At 41.7% G+C, this 13,295-nt stretch overlaps 1 protein-coding gene across 12 annotated transcripts in view; it reads left to right on the plus strand.

Moving 5' to 3' along the window:
• Positions 1–13,295, plus strand: part of EPB41 (erythrocyte membrane protein band 4.1) — a 187,997-nt gene that overhangs the window by 151,659 nt on the left and 23,043 nt on the right. For 3 of the 12 annotated variants that reach the window (XM_088460013.1, XM_088460014.1, XM_088460016.1), the window contains 2 exons: positions 4,587–4,637; positions 10,018–11,132. The exons of 7 other annotated variants lie outside the window; for them this stretch is intronic. In XM_088460013.1, the coding sequence (XP_088316139.1) occupies positions 4,587–4,637; positions 10,018–10,236 (270 nt within the window). In that variant the 3' untranslated portion in view covers positions 10,237–11,132. Of the gene's footprint in view, positions 1–4,586; positions 4,638–9,317; positions 11,133–13,295 lie in introns of those variants that run through there. 2 more of the 12 variants (XM_088460015.1, XM_088460017.1) reach the window with 2 other exon arrangements.

Consider the following 13,295-nt stretch of genomic DNA (forward strand, 5'->3'; position numbering starts at 1 on the left):
CAGGGGTTAATAGCATGCCAGGGGAACGCGCCTTACCTGTCTCACAGCCTGCGCCTCCCCCGCTGCACAGTGCCTTTCCACAGCAGTCTGGCGGGCTGTGTCAGCGCTCCTCCCCCAGGCCCGCCTCCTCTCAGCTTCTCAACGGCCATTTGTAAGGAAGTGACAAACGCTGTTGGAGTTTGATACTGGTGGCATCGCGGTCCGGGGTCCCCCGCATACCTCTCCTCCGATAAGGTCAGAGTATGCAGCACTGATTCCTACCAGACTCTGGGTCTGCGTAGTTGATCATGGTGCTTGTAGTCCAGATAATTTATTTCTGCATTGTATGTGACTATATGCTAGCGCTGTCTGACTGTACTTTCACTTCTGACTATCAGCCATATTGCTAGCCATGGTTCCCTCACAGAGGATGCTCCATCTCGGAGCCCTGTTGGACTCTCAACAACAGAGGACCTTTGTGAGGAAAGATCTCTGCATTACAGGCAAAAATACACAATTGCCTTCAGAGTCGCCAACTGTCTATTCATTCAGTGATGAGGTTACTGGGCTCCATGGTATCGATGTTCGAAATGGTGGAATATGCCCAGTTTCACTCCAGACCTCTGCAGAAATTAATCCTCTCCAGATGGAATGGGTTACCCCATCGGATAAAGACACAGACAATGGTGTTTTCTCCGGAGGTACGTCTGTCTCTGGCCTGGAGGCTGCAGACGGCTCACCTGAACAGGGGGCACCCCTTTTGGGTTGCAAACTGGGTCCTTCTGACAGCGGACGCCAGTCTCCGAGGCTGGGGAACAGTGACGGGTCCACACTTGTTCCAGGGAAGGTGGATACCAGCAGAATCTGCGCTTCCAATAAACATCTTGGAACTTCGGGCAGTATTCAAAGCTCTCCAGCAGGCAAGACATGTTCTCCACGGAAAACCCGTGCAAGTACAGTCGGACAACGCCACCACGGTGGCTTACTTAAACCGCCAAAGAGGAACCCGAAGTCGGGTGGCACTGACAGAGGTGTCCCGCATTCTGGCTTGGGCGGAGGGCAATCTCCCTGCCATCTCGGCAGTGTTCATACCAGGAGTCCTCAACTAGGAAGCAGACTTTCTCAGCCGTCAAGACGTGCATCCAGGGGAATGGTCACTTCACCAGGAGGTGTTTCAACTACTGGTGAACAAGTGGGGCCTTCCAGAAATAGACCTCATGGCCTCCCGACACAACAACAAGCTGCCTGTGTACGGGTCAAGAACAAGAGACACGGATGCTCTTCTGGTAGACGCTCTGTCGGTCCGGTGGACCTTCAGGTTTGCGTACCTCTTCCCTCCGTTCTCCCTTCTTCCTTGAGTAATTCGAAAATTCATGCAAGAAGGCGGCACGCTCCTGTTGATAGCTCCAGCGTGGCCCAGATGTCACTGGTACTCAGATCTTCGGAGTCTCTCCATAAACTCCGATGCTGTTGCCTCAACGTCCGGACCTATTGCCTCAAGGTCCTTGCCATTAACCGGACCTGGGTCGTCTGTCTTTGACAGCTCGGTAGTTAACACCATGCTCAGAGCTCGGACGCCTGCTTCTGCAAGAATTTACCACATAGTGTGGCATACTTTCTTTGAATTGTGTCGCCCTAGAGGCTATGATCCTCAGTGTTTCGGATATCCAGGGTTTGGGCTTTCCTACAGGCGGGCTTAGATCACGGTCTTCGCCTTGCTTCCCTGAAGGTTTCAAGTTTCTGCCCTGTCAGTGTGGTTTCAGCGTAGGATTGCTACTCTTCCGGACGTCCGCACCTTTATGCAAGGTGTACTTCGCATTCAGCCTCCCTTTGTTCCACCAGTGGCTCCTTGGGATTTGGCTGTGGTCCTGAGGGCTCTCCAAGGACCGCCATTTGAACCACTGGGCTCAGTGGATTTAAAATGGCTTACAGCTAAGACTGTGTTTCTTCTGGCCATTGCTTTGGCCTGAAGAGTTTCAGATTTCGGGGCTCTCTCCTGTCGCCCTCCCTTTCTGCTTTTTCATAGGGACAGGGCGGTGCTTCGCACTCGCCCTGGTTCCTTACCTAAGGTGGTATCTAGTTTCCATATTAATGAGGAAATTCTAGTACCGGCCTTTAATTCCCCAGACCTTTCAGCTGGTGAGGCCTCCTTGGATGTGGTACGTGCTTTAAGGATTTTTGTTGACCGTACCAATTCATTTCGGAAGTCGTTCTCCTTGTTTGTCCTCTATGGTTTCCGTAAGAAGGGTTGGCCTGCCACTAAGCAAACTTTGGCAGGATGGATTCGCATGGCGATTTCTGAGGCTTACATTCATGAGGGCCTTCCTGTACCATCCTCTGTTAAAGCTCATTCTACTCGGTCTGTGGGTCCTTCGTGGGCAGCTCGCCGTGGTGCCTCTGCTGTTCAGCTTTGCAAGGCAGCCACGTGGTCTTCTGTCCATACCTTTGTGAGGTATTATGCATTTGATACCATCGCTTCTCAGGATGCTTCCTTTCTGCACAGGAGCGTCCCCATCTTTTTAAAGGATACTGCTTTGGGATATCCCCAAGATATCCTGTGGATACCCTATTGACCCTGAAGTAGAAAATATGAGATATGGTAAGAACTTACCCTTGTTATCTCTATTTCTACAAAGTCCATAGGGTTCCAAAGGACTCCCGCCCTGTCGCACGTGTACTGCAGATGGGCTTTGATTGGTCACCGGTTTTTCCGTCTCCTTCTGGTGAGAATGTGATTCTTGTGTGTTTCAGACTTTCTTCTCTCTTTCTTCTCCTCCTCCAGCCTATGGCTTGTTACGTAACTGAGATGCTTTGGCTCGGGGCGGGGTATAGGAGAGGGACCCCAGTGCACCCTCGGAGGCTGAAAACTTTTACTCTGAAATGCCCAATGTCTCCACCATCGCCTATACCCCATGGTATCCAGTGGAACCCTATGGACTTCGTAGACATAGAGATAGCAATGGTTCTTACCATAACTCATATTTTTTTAAACAATCTGCAAACGATTATTGAACGATATCGTTCAATCGCTAATTTTAATCGTCTAGTGGATAGGCACCTTAAGTTTAGTAACGAGTGATAACCAGAATATCACTCGTATTAACATACTCCTCTTGAAGTTTAGCCTACATCCCGAGTCACTGACTTGGATCAATGGATAAACTTCCCTGGTAACAGCAGTGTTTTTTATATTAATATTTTTGTTACATGTTTACAAATTATTTATATTAAACTAGCAGCCCTACCTGGCTTCGCATGGGAACAATTTTGAATTTACGGCAATAGTCTTTTTTTAACCAAGGTTTTATAAGATTGCTTTGTAGACGTCATTAGTCGTTTTTTCCTCATGACGTCAACACAAAAATATTTAGTTTAGACGTGACCCTTAAAAGAGCCACATAAAGTTGTTCATTAGAAAAACAGTCTCCCCTTAGGTCATCTCCAGCCACGTTAAGTGTCTGTCCCTGTGCTTTATTTATTGTCATGCCAAAGTAGACTCTTACCGGGAATTTGACTCATTTGAAATTAAAGAATAATTTTTCACGTACATGAAATAGAAACGGTGATAAAATGGAAAAATATATACATATTGTATCAGTAAACAGGGCATACATACATTTTTCTAGAAAACCGGATAATACATATCAATCTCTATATGGTATAATATAAAGTTCACTGTTTAGGTAGCATAAGCCAAGAAAGCGCTCAGACTTCCGTATTTTAACTAAAATCATCACTGCTTGGCTCCCTTTTGTCATGCATTAATGTTTCATGCACCTAAACCTTCCGTGACATATTCTCTATACCACAGGTTCTCAAACTCTGTCCTCAGGACCCCAAACAGTGCATGTTTTGCAGGTATCCTCACAGGATCACAAGTGAAATAATTAGCTCCACCTGTGGGGTCCTGAGGACCAAGTTGTTTGAGAACCACTGCTCTATAGCTTAGTGGAAACTGTCGAGATTAGCCCGAACAAACAGACAGACGCCTATCAGGGACTGTATTTTATAATATATATATATATATATATGAAAATAAGTATGTATAATCCCATAGGATTTACTTTTCAGTGAAGCATGACACCACTGGTTATAGATGTATTTTCACTTGGGGTGTGCGTAAGTCCTCTTTCAAATCAGATATAGGATAGTAATAGCATTGTCACATAAAACTTACTTTCCTTTACACTATTAGATATTACATTTTAGCCATTTTGGTAACAGTTTGTTCTGTTGTCCTATAACACATTATAACAAGTTTATATGAATATCTACCATTTAATTATTTTTGACCTTTCTTTGACTGCAGATTCTGAGTCAGTTAAACATCTAGGTTTTTGTTTTTCCTCTTCTCTCATTTTAATTCAGATTTATTTTATTTTTAATGAATATTTTAAAGTAATTTAATTTTGGATTTTAAAATCCAAATGCTGTTTAGCCATTTTGATTATATTTATTTTTATTGAACAGCAGCCTTGTCCGCCTTTTAGCTGTACATGAGTTCACTCCATATGCATTGTGGATAATATTACCCATACTAAAGATTATTAAGACAGTTTGTTGAATGTGTGTTTGTGTTTGCTTTTATTGTTTCTACCTGGATACAGGTTAAACGTGCTCTTGTCTTACCCACTGAGCGGAAAGTATGCGGGTCAAAGGTAAAGCCCACGCTGAGATCATGCTGTGGCTGGCTATTTACACAACCTTGCATTGTGCCATCCATTCCTAGCCTTTTTTTTTCTAGTCATATGCAAAAACAGCTGCAGAGGTTACAATGGCTATGTTGGTGCTTTATCGACTGCTAGCACTCATATCTTGTATAAAGGATTACTTGAAAACTATGCATGGCGATACAAACCCAAAAGCACTAAGGGAAAGTTTGCTTTTTGGGGCTGCAAGGTTATTGTTCCTGCTGACAGATAAACTTGCATGTTTGAGCACCTGCAAAATGCTGAAGGGACCCAAAAAAACATTGGTATTATAACTGTGTGTATCAATAGTTGCTTTAGTGACATATAGTCCTTGTCGCTGGCAGGATATTGAGTCCAATAATGTTAACAGATGTCAATACTAATATACTTCCGGGCAATGGACAAAATTATTTCTTTGGAGCAGGAGCCTAAATGTTATGTTTTTTGCTTTTAAATATATAAAGACCGCAGTATTTGGTAACTATAAGGAATATATTGCAGTGTAAGTGCAAGTATGACCGCTTGGAAAATGAGTCACTAGGGCAGGAAAATAAAAACTAATAGTACTAAGAGGGAACCGATACGAATTTAAACTGTCCACATTTGTGTGCTGAGGGTCATAGCCCTTTGCTTCCATAGAAAATGTTGTATTAAATCTTTTTATTTTTGTTTTTTTTTACTCTTTACTATTAGCAGTTTGTTCAACTATAGTCTCTGACAAATGTAAATATGATTGTTGTGCCTGTTATTATTATATAGGTAAAGTTTTTACCCTAGTAATGGTAAATGTTTGCCAAGTTAGAATAACCCTAAACACATTAGGTCAATACTTTATTAATAAATTACCCCCTAATCTGTCAAGTCACTCCTTATACACCCACACTAAAACTATGTGGGCTCCCCTTCTAATTAATGTGTTTGGCCATACCCCTTAAAATAAAATAAAGCATATAGTCGAGTCATACTGAAGAGCTCTATGACTTTCCACTTGACACTGTCCTATAATGTCACCTTTCCAACAAGTCAGTTCATCAATTCTGCTAGAGGTGCCCCCTCAACTGAAGTTCCGTTGTTGTGAAGTGGAAACTTCAAGGAGCAACAAAAACTCTGCCTGGAAAGTGTAGGCTTCACAATAGAACCACTTTAACATATAAAAATTGTCTCTACACGTTGCAGCACCCACTACTGAGTTCCAAACTGCCTCTGGATGTAATGTAAGCATAAAAAATGTACATCACGTATCAATGGATTGGGTTTCCAATGCAACTCAGTTGCACACACCTCAAATCACCATGCATAATGCCATGCATTGAATACTTTTGGCCATATACTGTATGTATGTGTGTACCCCAGTAGCCGGTCCTCCTCTTCAAAAGTCTTTCCTGTCACCCTCGCAGTGGGAGCCATTGGGAAGCCCGCCCAGGCCTCCACTGCACATGCATCGAGGTGAAGGGACAAACCTTCTGAAATTATTAATTCATGTGTCAGTAAAATTGAGGTACCTTTTTAGTAATGCATATGTCTTCCTTTCGATTACAGCAGAAACACGACAGGGACATGGACTCCACGAGCTCTCTAGAGTATTGTTTTTGATAGCGTACACCATGCCTCCTGAATAATAATCCACAATTCCATAATATTCGCCAGTGGTGTATCCCTGCCATTGATGGCATGTTGAACTGCATGCCACGTGTTCTATTGGGTTCAAAACTGACAAATAAGGGGGTCAACTCATGTTGCCAAAACCTTTGCAGTGGCGATTTGTCATGCTGAAAGAACATGCTCCCGTCTGAGTATATACGTGACATGAACGGATGCAAATGATCTGCATAAAAGCATCCTCTGGTCAGTGATATCTGCAGAGGTATCAGAGGTCCAAATGTGTGCCAGCTGAAAACACCCCACACCATAATAGAGCCATGGCTGCCCTTGACTGTCCCTTGTGTGGGGTCAATTACCTTGTGGGGTTCTCTCCACAAGCATAATCGCCCATCTGCCTAAAACATTTGAAACCACAACTCATCAGACCAGACTACATGTTGCCAGTCATCTTGCATCCAGTGGCAGTGTTCACGAGCCCAGGTGATGTCCAGAACCTTGTGCTGTGAGGTCAGTTATGGTAGCCGAGTGGACAGTCAGCTCCTGTACCCCGTAGAAGTAAGGGAACGTTACATTGGTCAAACTCTGATGCTACTTGTGGCCCCAGCATTATATTTTGCTGTTATCTGCGGAAAAGTGTCGGATGTTACAATGTGTGTCAGGCGTCGCTGTCCACGATTGTATCGAGTTTTTTGACGAACACTGCATGATGCATGCTGGATGTTTTCCCTGTTGTGTAGTTGCAGTACACCCTTGACATTTGTTACACGTGAAGATCCAAATTTAGTGTTCGTTTCAGAGATGGAGTGACCCTTCTCTCTGACACCTATTATCACACCTTGTCACTTGAATTGTGATATGCCGCCATCCTCACTGTAATAAATTATGATAATACAGTGGTTCCCAAACTGGGTGCTGTAACACCCTGGGGTGCCTCAGGGCACTTGCAGTGGTGACTCGGATTGATGGTCTAGTACCAAATAAAATTACATTTAGTCAGTGTGATATGCAAAAGCAGTGCTGGCTTCTGCCAATCAAAAAATATGTGAACAAAACGAAGCGCAGCCCTGTCACTACATAATTGAACGTAAGGGTGACATGTTAGCACAGATTACTTCATTTAATTTTTGCAGAATTTCTCAATAAGAAACTTTTGGCCCAGGGATGCCATGGAAAAAATGCTGATACTCTAGGGCGCCGTGATTCCAAAAAGTTTGGAAACCACTGTGATAATGGATTGCAAATGTCTGCCTAGATACAGTACATCAATTGCATTAGGTACCATTTAATGAGGGGGTGTGTTGGCATGTAATGGGAATGGAAGCGGCTGTCTCACTTTTTCTGGCACATGAGTGTATATCTACACTAACAAAGAAAATACAGCACATAGGGTCTTATAAATAAATACAGCGAAATTCAATTTCACTTTCATCATGGACAAAACAGAAAATACTAGAGACTGTCCTTAAATCACTAAACAGTGAGACGTTGACAACACTAGCAGGAGGATAGAATTTCCAAATACTGGCAAGCTTAGATGCTTTGGAAACTTTTACCACTGTTAAAGAAGGGAGATGGCTTCGGGACCAATGCTTAACCCCATTAAGTATGAGTGAGTAGTATTTTGCTCAATAAATACTGTTTATATTTTGAGATTTTTGCCTAAGCCAAAACTCTGTATAAAATTTTCCAAAAGTGTTTGTTAAAAGTCAAACATCTCGCCCAAGGGATGCCAATCACTGTGCCAAGGGATGCCAATCGCAGTACCATAGCTAGTGCTCCCGGCACCTGGTGCAGTGCACCCAGCGGCAGGAGCGAGTGATTACAGCAGTGCCCGGAGCATCCTCAGGATGTTCCAGGGGGGGCTGTAAGGGCAGCAGTGTGACCGTCTGGAGCATCCTAAGGACGCTCCAGGCGGCACTGCTGCAGAGAGTCTGGCAGCAGGGTGCCGTTACATGCACCCTGCTAGCTAGATGCGGGAGCTGTGAGTGAGCAGCGGTGCCGCCCACAGAGTGCTACGTTCTGTGTGGCCGCACCGCTTGCACACCCCTACTTATGGCCCTGCATATTAGTAACTGTTGGTAAGAGATAAATCTTAAAGAAAGCTGTTATGTGCAAAAGAAGGGCCCTGGGCTGTGTGTTGTGTCAAGTTACACAACACAGAGATAGGCACACACCTCCCTGTAATTAATTGCCCAGATACACAGCTAAAATACAACAAAGGATGTGTTTATATAGACAAAGAAAAGAAACAGTCACTCAAATAGGAATTGATGAGAACTTATCTTAAATAAAGTTTAGGCTCAGCAGCAATGTTTTGGAGAATCCAACTCGGTTGCACACAGATATACAAGTGTTGCATATCAAATTAATCAGTTCAGTCTCATGAAGTGGTTTTTATGCATCATGTTGCGACTGACACATATTAGAGCGAAAAGATGCTCGGCGCAAACTGAGTCTCACAGGACTGTTTGGCACAATTGCAGCAAAAGTGAATAAGGACACACACACACATATATACATATAAATATGTGTGTGTCTATATACTGCTATTAGGATTTTTCTTTTATATTTCTTGTTATAAATGTATGACTTATAGTTAGTTACAAGGCTCCTACACTAGAGAAATAACATTTTGGAAATGATTACCTTATAATGAATGCAAAATCTATGTCACTCATTTAAAAATGAACTTTTGGGCTCCTGCAACATTCTGAAATTCTACACATCTTGCCTACAATTGAAATCTGCCACACAATCCCTTCTACATTAAGGTTTCCAGGAGGTGGATTATCACCCAGTACAGGTCTTCTATTTGCTTAGGTGGTAAACCATCTTCTGCAGCTCTTAAGGGATCTCCAATGTTCTCACAGCTTGCAATGCTGAATTTAACTATACCCTATTCTCTTTTCTTTTTTTCTTTTTTCACTCTATTTCCTTGCCATCTTTATTTTATTTATTTTTGTAACATTTTTTGAAAATATTTTATATTGCTTTTTTTCCTGTTCAATTTTGATTGTTCATATTTTATTTGTTGATGCTGATTAGTCATCTTGCCGTGATGTTGCAGACAAATGTTATACAGGGATGTGCAAAGAATCACCCCAAAGCCCCACAGCAGATTTGCATACTGCTGTCCCCTTACGGCAATTGAGAGCCCAGTTCTTTCTGTCCTAGACCAGAGAAGGATATAAAACCAGCTAGGTTATTCTGGAGAAAACAATTGTAACACTTTCTCTTTAATAATTCATCCATAACATTTAGATGAATTCATCAATTTGCACTTAGAAATTCTTCAGTGTCCTTAATCGTAAGTGTCTTAACCCACTGCAATGTGACCCCTTAAACATGCCTCTTGTAAGAACATTTTAATGTTAATTATGCCACTGCCATTTAGTATTAATTGATTGCAGGATGGAGTCCTTAAACTTGTCACTGCCATTGTTATAGGTGTAGGCTGAAATGGGTCTGAATCCCTAACAAATGTCACTGCCATTAATGCATTGTAATATCTCTAAAATTTTAAATGGATGCATTTGTGCACTTAGGTCTATGGCCTTTGTATAGACTTTTTAGTTGTGGCATGTATAAAACTGTGGAAACTTTCACACCACCTGCCAAATACTTTGCACATACCTAAGAAGTAAATTCCATTTTCCTGTTCCATTGCCATCTTTTTTTTTTCTTTTTTTTTCTTTTTTTTCGGTTTCACTTGTCTCTTTCTCTTCTGCCGCCCCTCTGCGGGCAGACTCAGGGTGAGCCTCCAGTGCAGGGAGAAGACTTTGTAAATTCATCTGGGACAGACCATCGGGGAACCCTCCCGAAAGTCTCCATCCCAATGCCAGAGGAGAAGTCCGTGGAAAAATGCCATCTGAACCCACTTTCACTCCCAAATCCCCAACTCCCTTTTCTTATGTCATTTGTCATTTTCTTGGCGGTGACACTATGGTGGCTGGTGTTCCTATGAGCACTCATCTAAGGAGTACACTCTCATTCAGCTTGAGCATAGCTGTTGAGTAATCTCCTTTTTTGTGTTAGAAGACCATTTTTTTAGCTGTATAGAAACACACCTGAACATATGTGAGGAAATTGCTTTCCCTTTCTATCTCTTGTGCTGACTTTTCTGGATATTTTATGTTCAACTCATTTGTGTCTTGGTTGTGTTTTTTAACTCTGTATTACTACATGTCTTAACAGTTTGTCTTTTTCATGTTTCTTTTCACATTAAATCGGGGTTTATATTCCTATGTAGGTGTGTTTGCATATATCTAAATGTACTGTACCTCTGCATTACACTGCCTTCCAACTACTCACACCTGTCTGCTGTGGACTGATAATACTGGACTCTCCATGATGGACTCTGCACTCTTTCTTTCTAAGTATCATCATTCATCTCTGAACTTTCCCCTTTTCCCATTCATGGTGGTCTCTATCCCCAATTTAGTTACAGTACCATTGGAATTGGAGAAAATTCCTTTTTGGGCATGGAGTAGCAATCTCCACAAGCCGGCCAATACATTCATGTAATTAAGCATTTCTGCAGTGCATTATGGCATTTGCTGACATAGATTGTTGATATACTTATGTTTTCCTATACATTATCAGGGCTGATATATAAAGCAGACAATATTACCTGAAGGCTTTCACTGGTTTGTATCAATAGTCTCTTTTGTAATCATCTTTTTCCTATTAGTGAAAATGATGGCATGTGTTCCAGTTTCTGCTTATATGTCTCACAAATCTGACCAGACATTAGACTTGTAGTAGCCTGTTTTGTATGATCATCTGTGATACACTTATTGCCTATTCCCAATTTGAACGCAGAGTATGGCTAGTTATGCGGAGTGCTATTTTTAGATTATCTATATGGAATCAAGAATTTAACATTCAATTTATGTAACATATCACAAGTTTAGAAAATGTTTTACCAATCATTTAAACAAAAAAATATGAATAAATAGTGTTTTAAAAAATGTATGACTTGTATGTGTGATGACATTGGATAACGATGTACCATGTCAGTACAGGTTAAAGGGAAGCATGCATTTAATGAAGCTTATCATTTACTTAAGCTGTATTGTACGCTGTAGCATAGCACCAGTAAACGTACTGCTGTCTTAGGGACACTATATACAGTAGTGCCTTTTACAGATCATCATCTTAAACACACTGGTGTTTTGGTTATGTAGTACTGGCACAATAGATTTTTTAGCAGTGACCTCTAAGGGCCTCTGTTGGATCGCACAGGTCCTCTTAAGTAGTGTGTGACATGTAGGGATCATACACACAGACTTTGCCTCTTAAAAGCTAAAACAAATCCTCATATTATGTCATAAACTGAGTTACCAGGATGAATGAACATTGAACATCAGATTTTAGTGTCTCTGTACAAGGATTTATGGAGCTGTACAAATAATCTATAAATCCTAAATGCTTTTTCAGAGACCTGTAGCAAAAAATTGCATGCTTCCAACTATATAATGTTGCATTCTGCATTATGTTCTGTGAATTTATAATGTTGCCATAACTGGGTTAACTTTTTTTTTGCATAACCTGTGGCTCTGATTAACTCAGCAGAACCACATATTGCACATTCATTGATGTGCCATAGTAGCCATAAACTATTAGTATTATTAATATTTATTAATAGGGTGTCTCAAAGGGTCTGTAACGTCTTTCTAAAGGGGCCTATCCATTAGCAGATAAATTTGAACGATGAACGATATATCGTTCAGTCGTTCAATTTATCTATCATGGATAGGCCCTGAACGATGACAGATGCGCACTCCCGCAGCCGACAAACTGTGTCTTTCGTCTCTCCAACATGTTGTTCAATTATCGCTTATCGCTGACAGATATTAGAAATATCTGGCAGTTAATAAGCGGTGAACGACAAACGATATTTTTAATGAAAATTAATAGAAACATAAAAAGAAATCCACTCCCTGAATGATGTCATGCAATATCGTTTGTTGTTCGTAAAAATCTGTCATGTACATGACAGATATCTGTCACCGCAGCTCCAGGAATTTTCAAGGGATAAATCTTTTGTCTTTCATCGTAGAGAAAGATCTGCTAAAGGATAGGCCCCTTAAGTGTATATATAGATACAGTGCAAACATAACAAGGTGTAACCGTTATAAAACTTACAGTTCTAAATAATTGCCAACATTCTTTAGTTTCTCATTAATCTCTGCTTATCTGATAATATAAATAAAATGGTAAGGCGGGAGCAATTTTTCTTTGTTACAAACTGAAGGGAATTTCTTGAAGGTCAGATGTGTCTTTATGGGGATTGTTGCCCTCTACTGGCCAAGCTAATAATTAACTTCTTACTGGTACAGTCAGTATTCTATTTTCTGTAGTAGAGCGTACAGATGTGTCCTCATACATCTCGTCCCCATACGCGTTAAACAGCCCTTCTAGTAGCGCCATGGCGTGGCATGACTCGGTAGCACAGAGCATCTATTCTTCTTATTCACACAGTGATGCGAATAGGATGCACAAGCAGCTTCTGATTGAAATTATATGCGGCATGCCTATTTTCTGGGTGCATCTGCATGCGAAACGCTGCGTTACAGTGCCACAGCCGCTGACACTGTAATGTAGCATTGCGCATGCAGACACACCAGCAGTTGCATAAAGAAGCATCGCTGTGCAAATAAGATGCATTTGAAGGTATAAAGTCGCACAAAAAGATGGTCGGTGCACCGAGTCTCACAGCTCTCTCACGTTGCCTAACACTGGGCAGACTATTAAAACTCCCCACCCCATTACTTATCTTATAATTATATAGCTACATACATAACCCTGCACTGATGTACATTAAATGTAATCTGCAGTGTTGTAGCCCATTTAGTCCATAAATCTTTCTATAGCAAGTTACTTTGCTCCTCAGTTAATAACCCTTGATAGCTTATTGTCACTAGCAAATATAGGGACTAATTTAGAATTGCACACAAGTGACCTGCAAGCTGGCCAGCCTAAGTAAACTGAGACTTACTTAGCTGGCTGGTGGCCCGGCGC

The sequence above is a fragment of the Taudactylus pleione genome, unplaced genomic scaffold, assembly GCF_031769625.1.
Source record: "Taudactylus pleione unplaced genomic scaffold, aTauple2 ptg000959l, whole genome shotgun sequence".
NCBI lineage: Eukaryota > Metazoa > Chordata > Amphibia > Anura > Myobatrachidae > Taudactylus > Taudactylus pleione.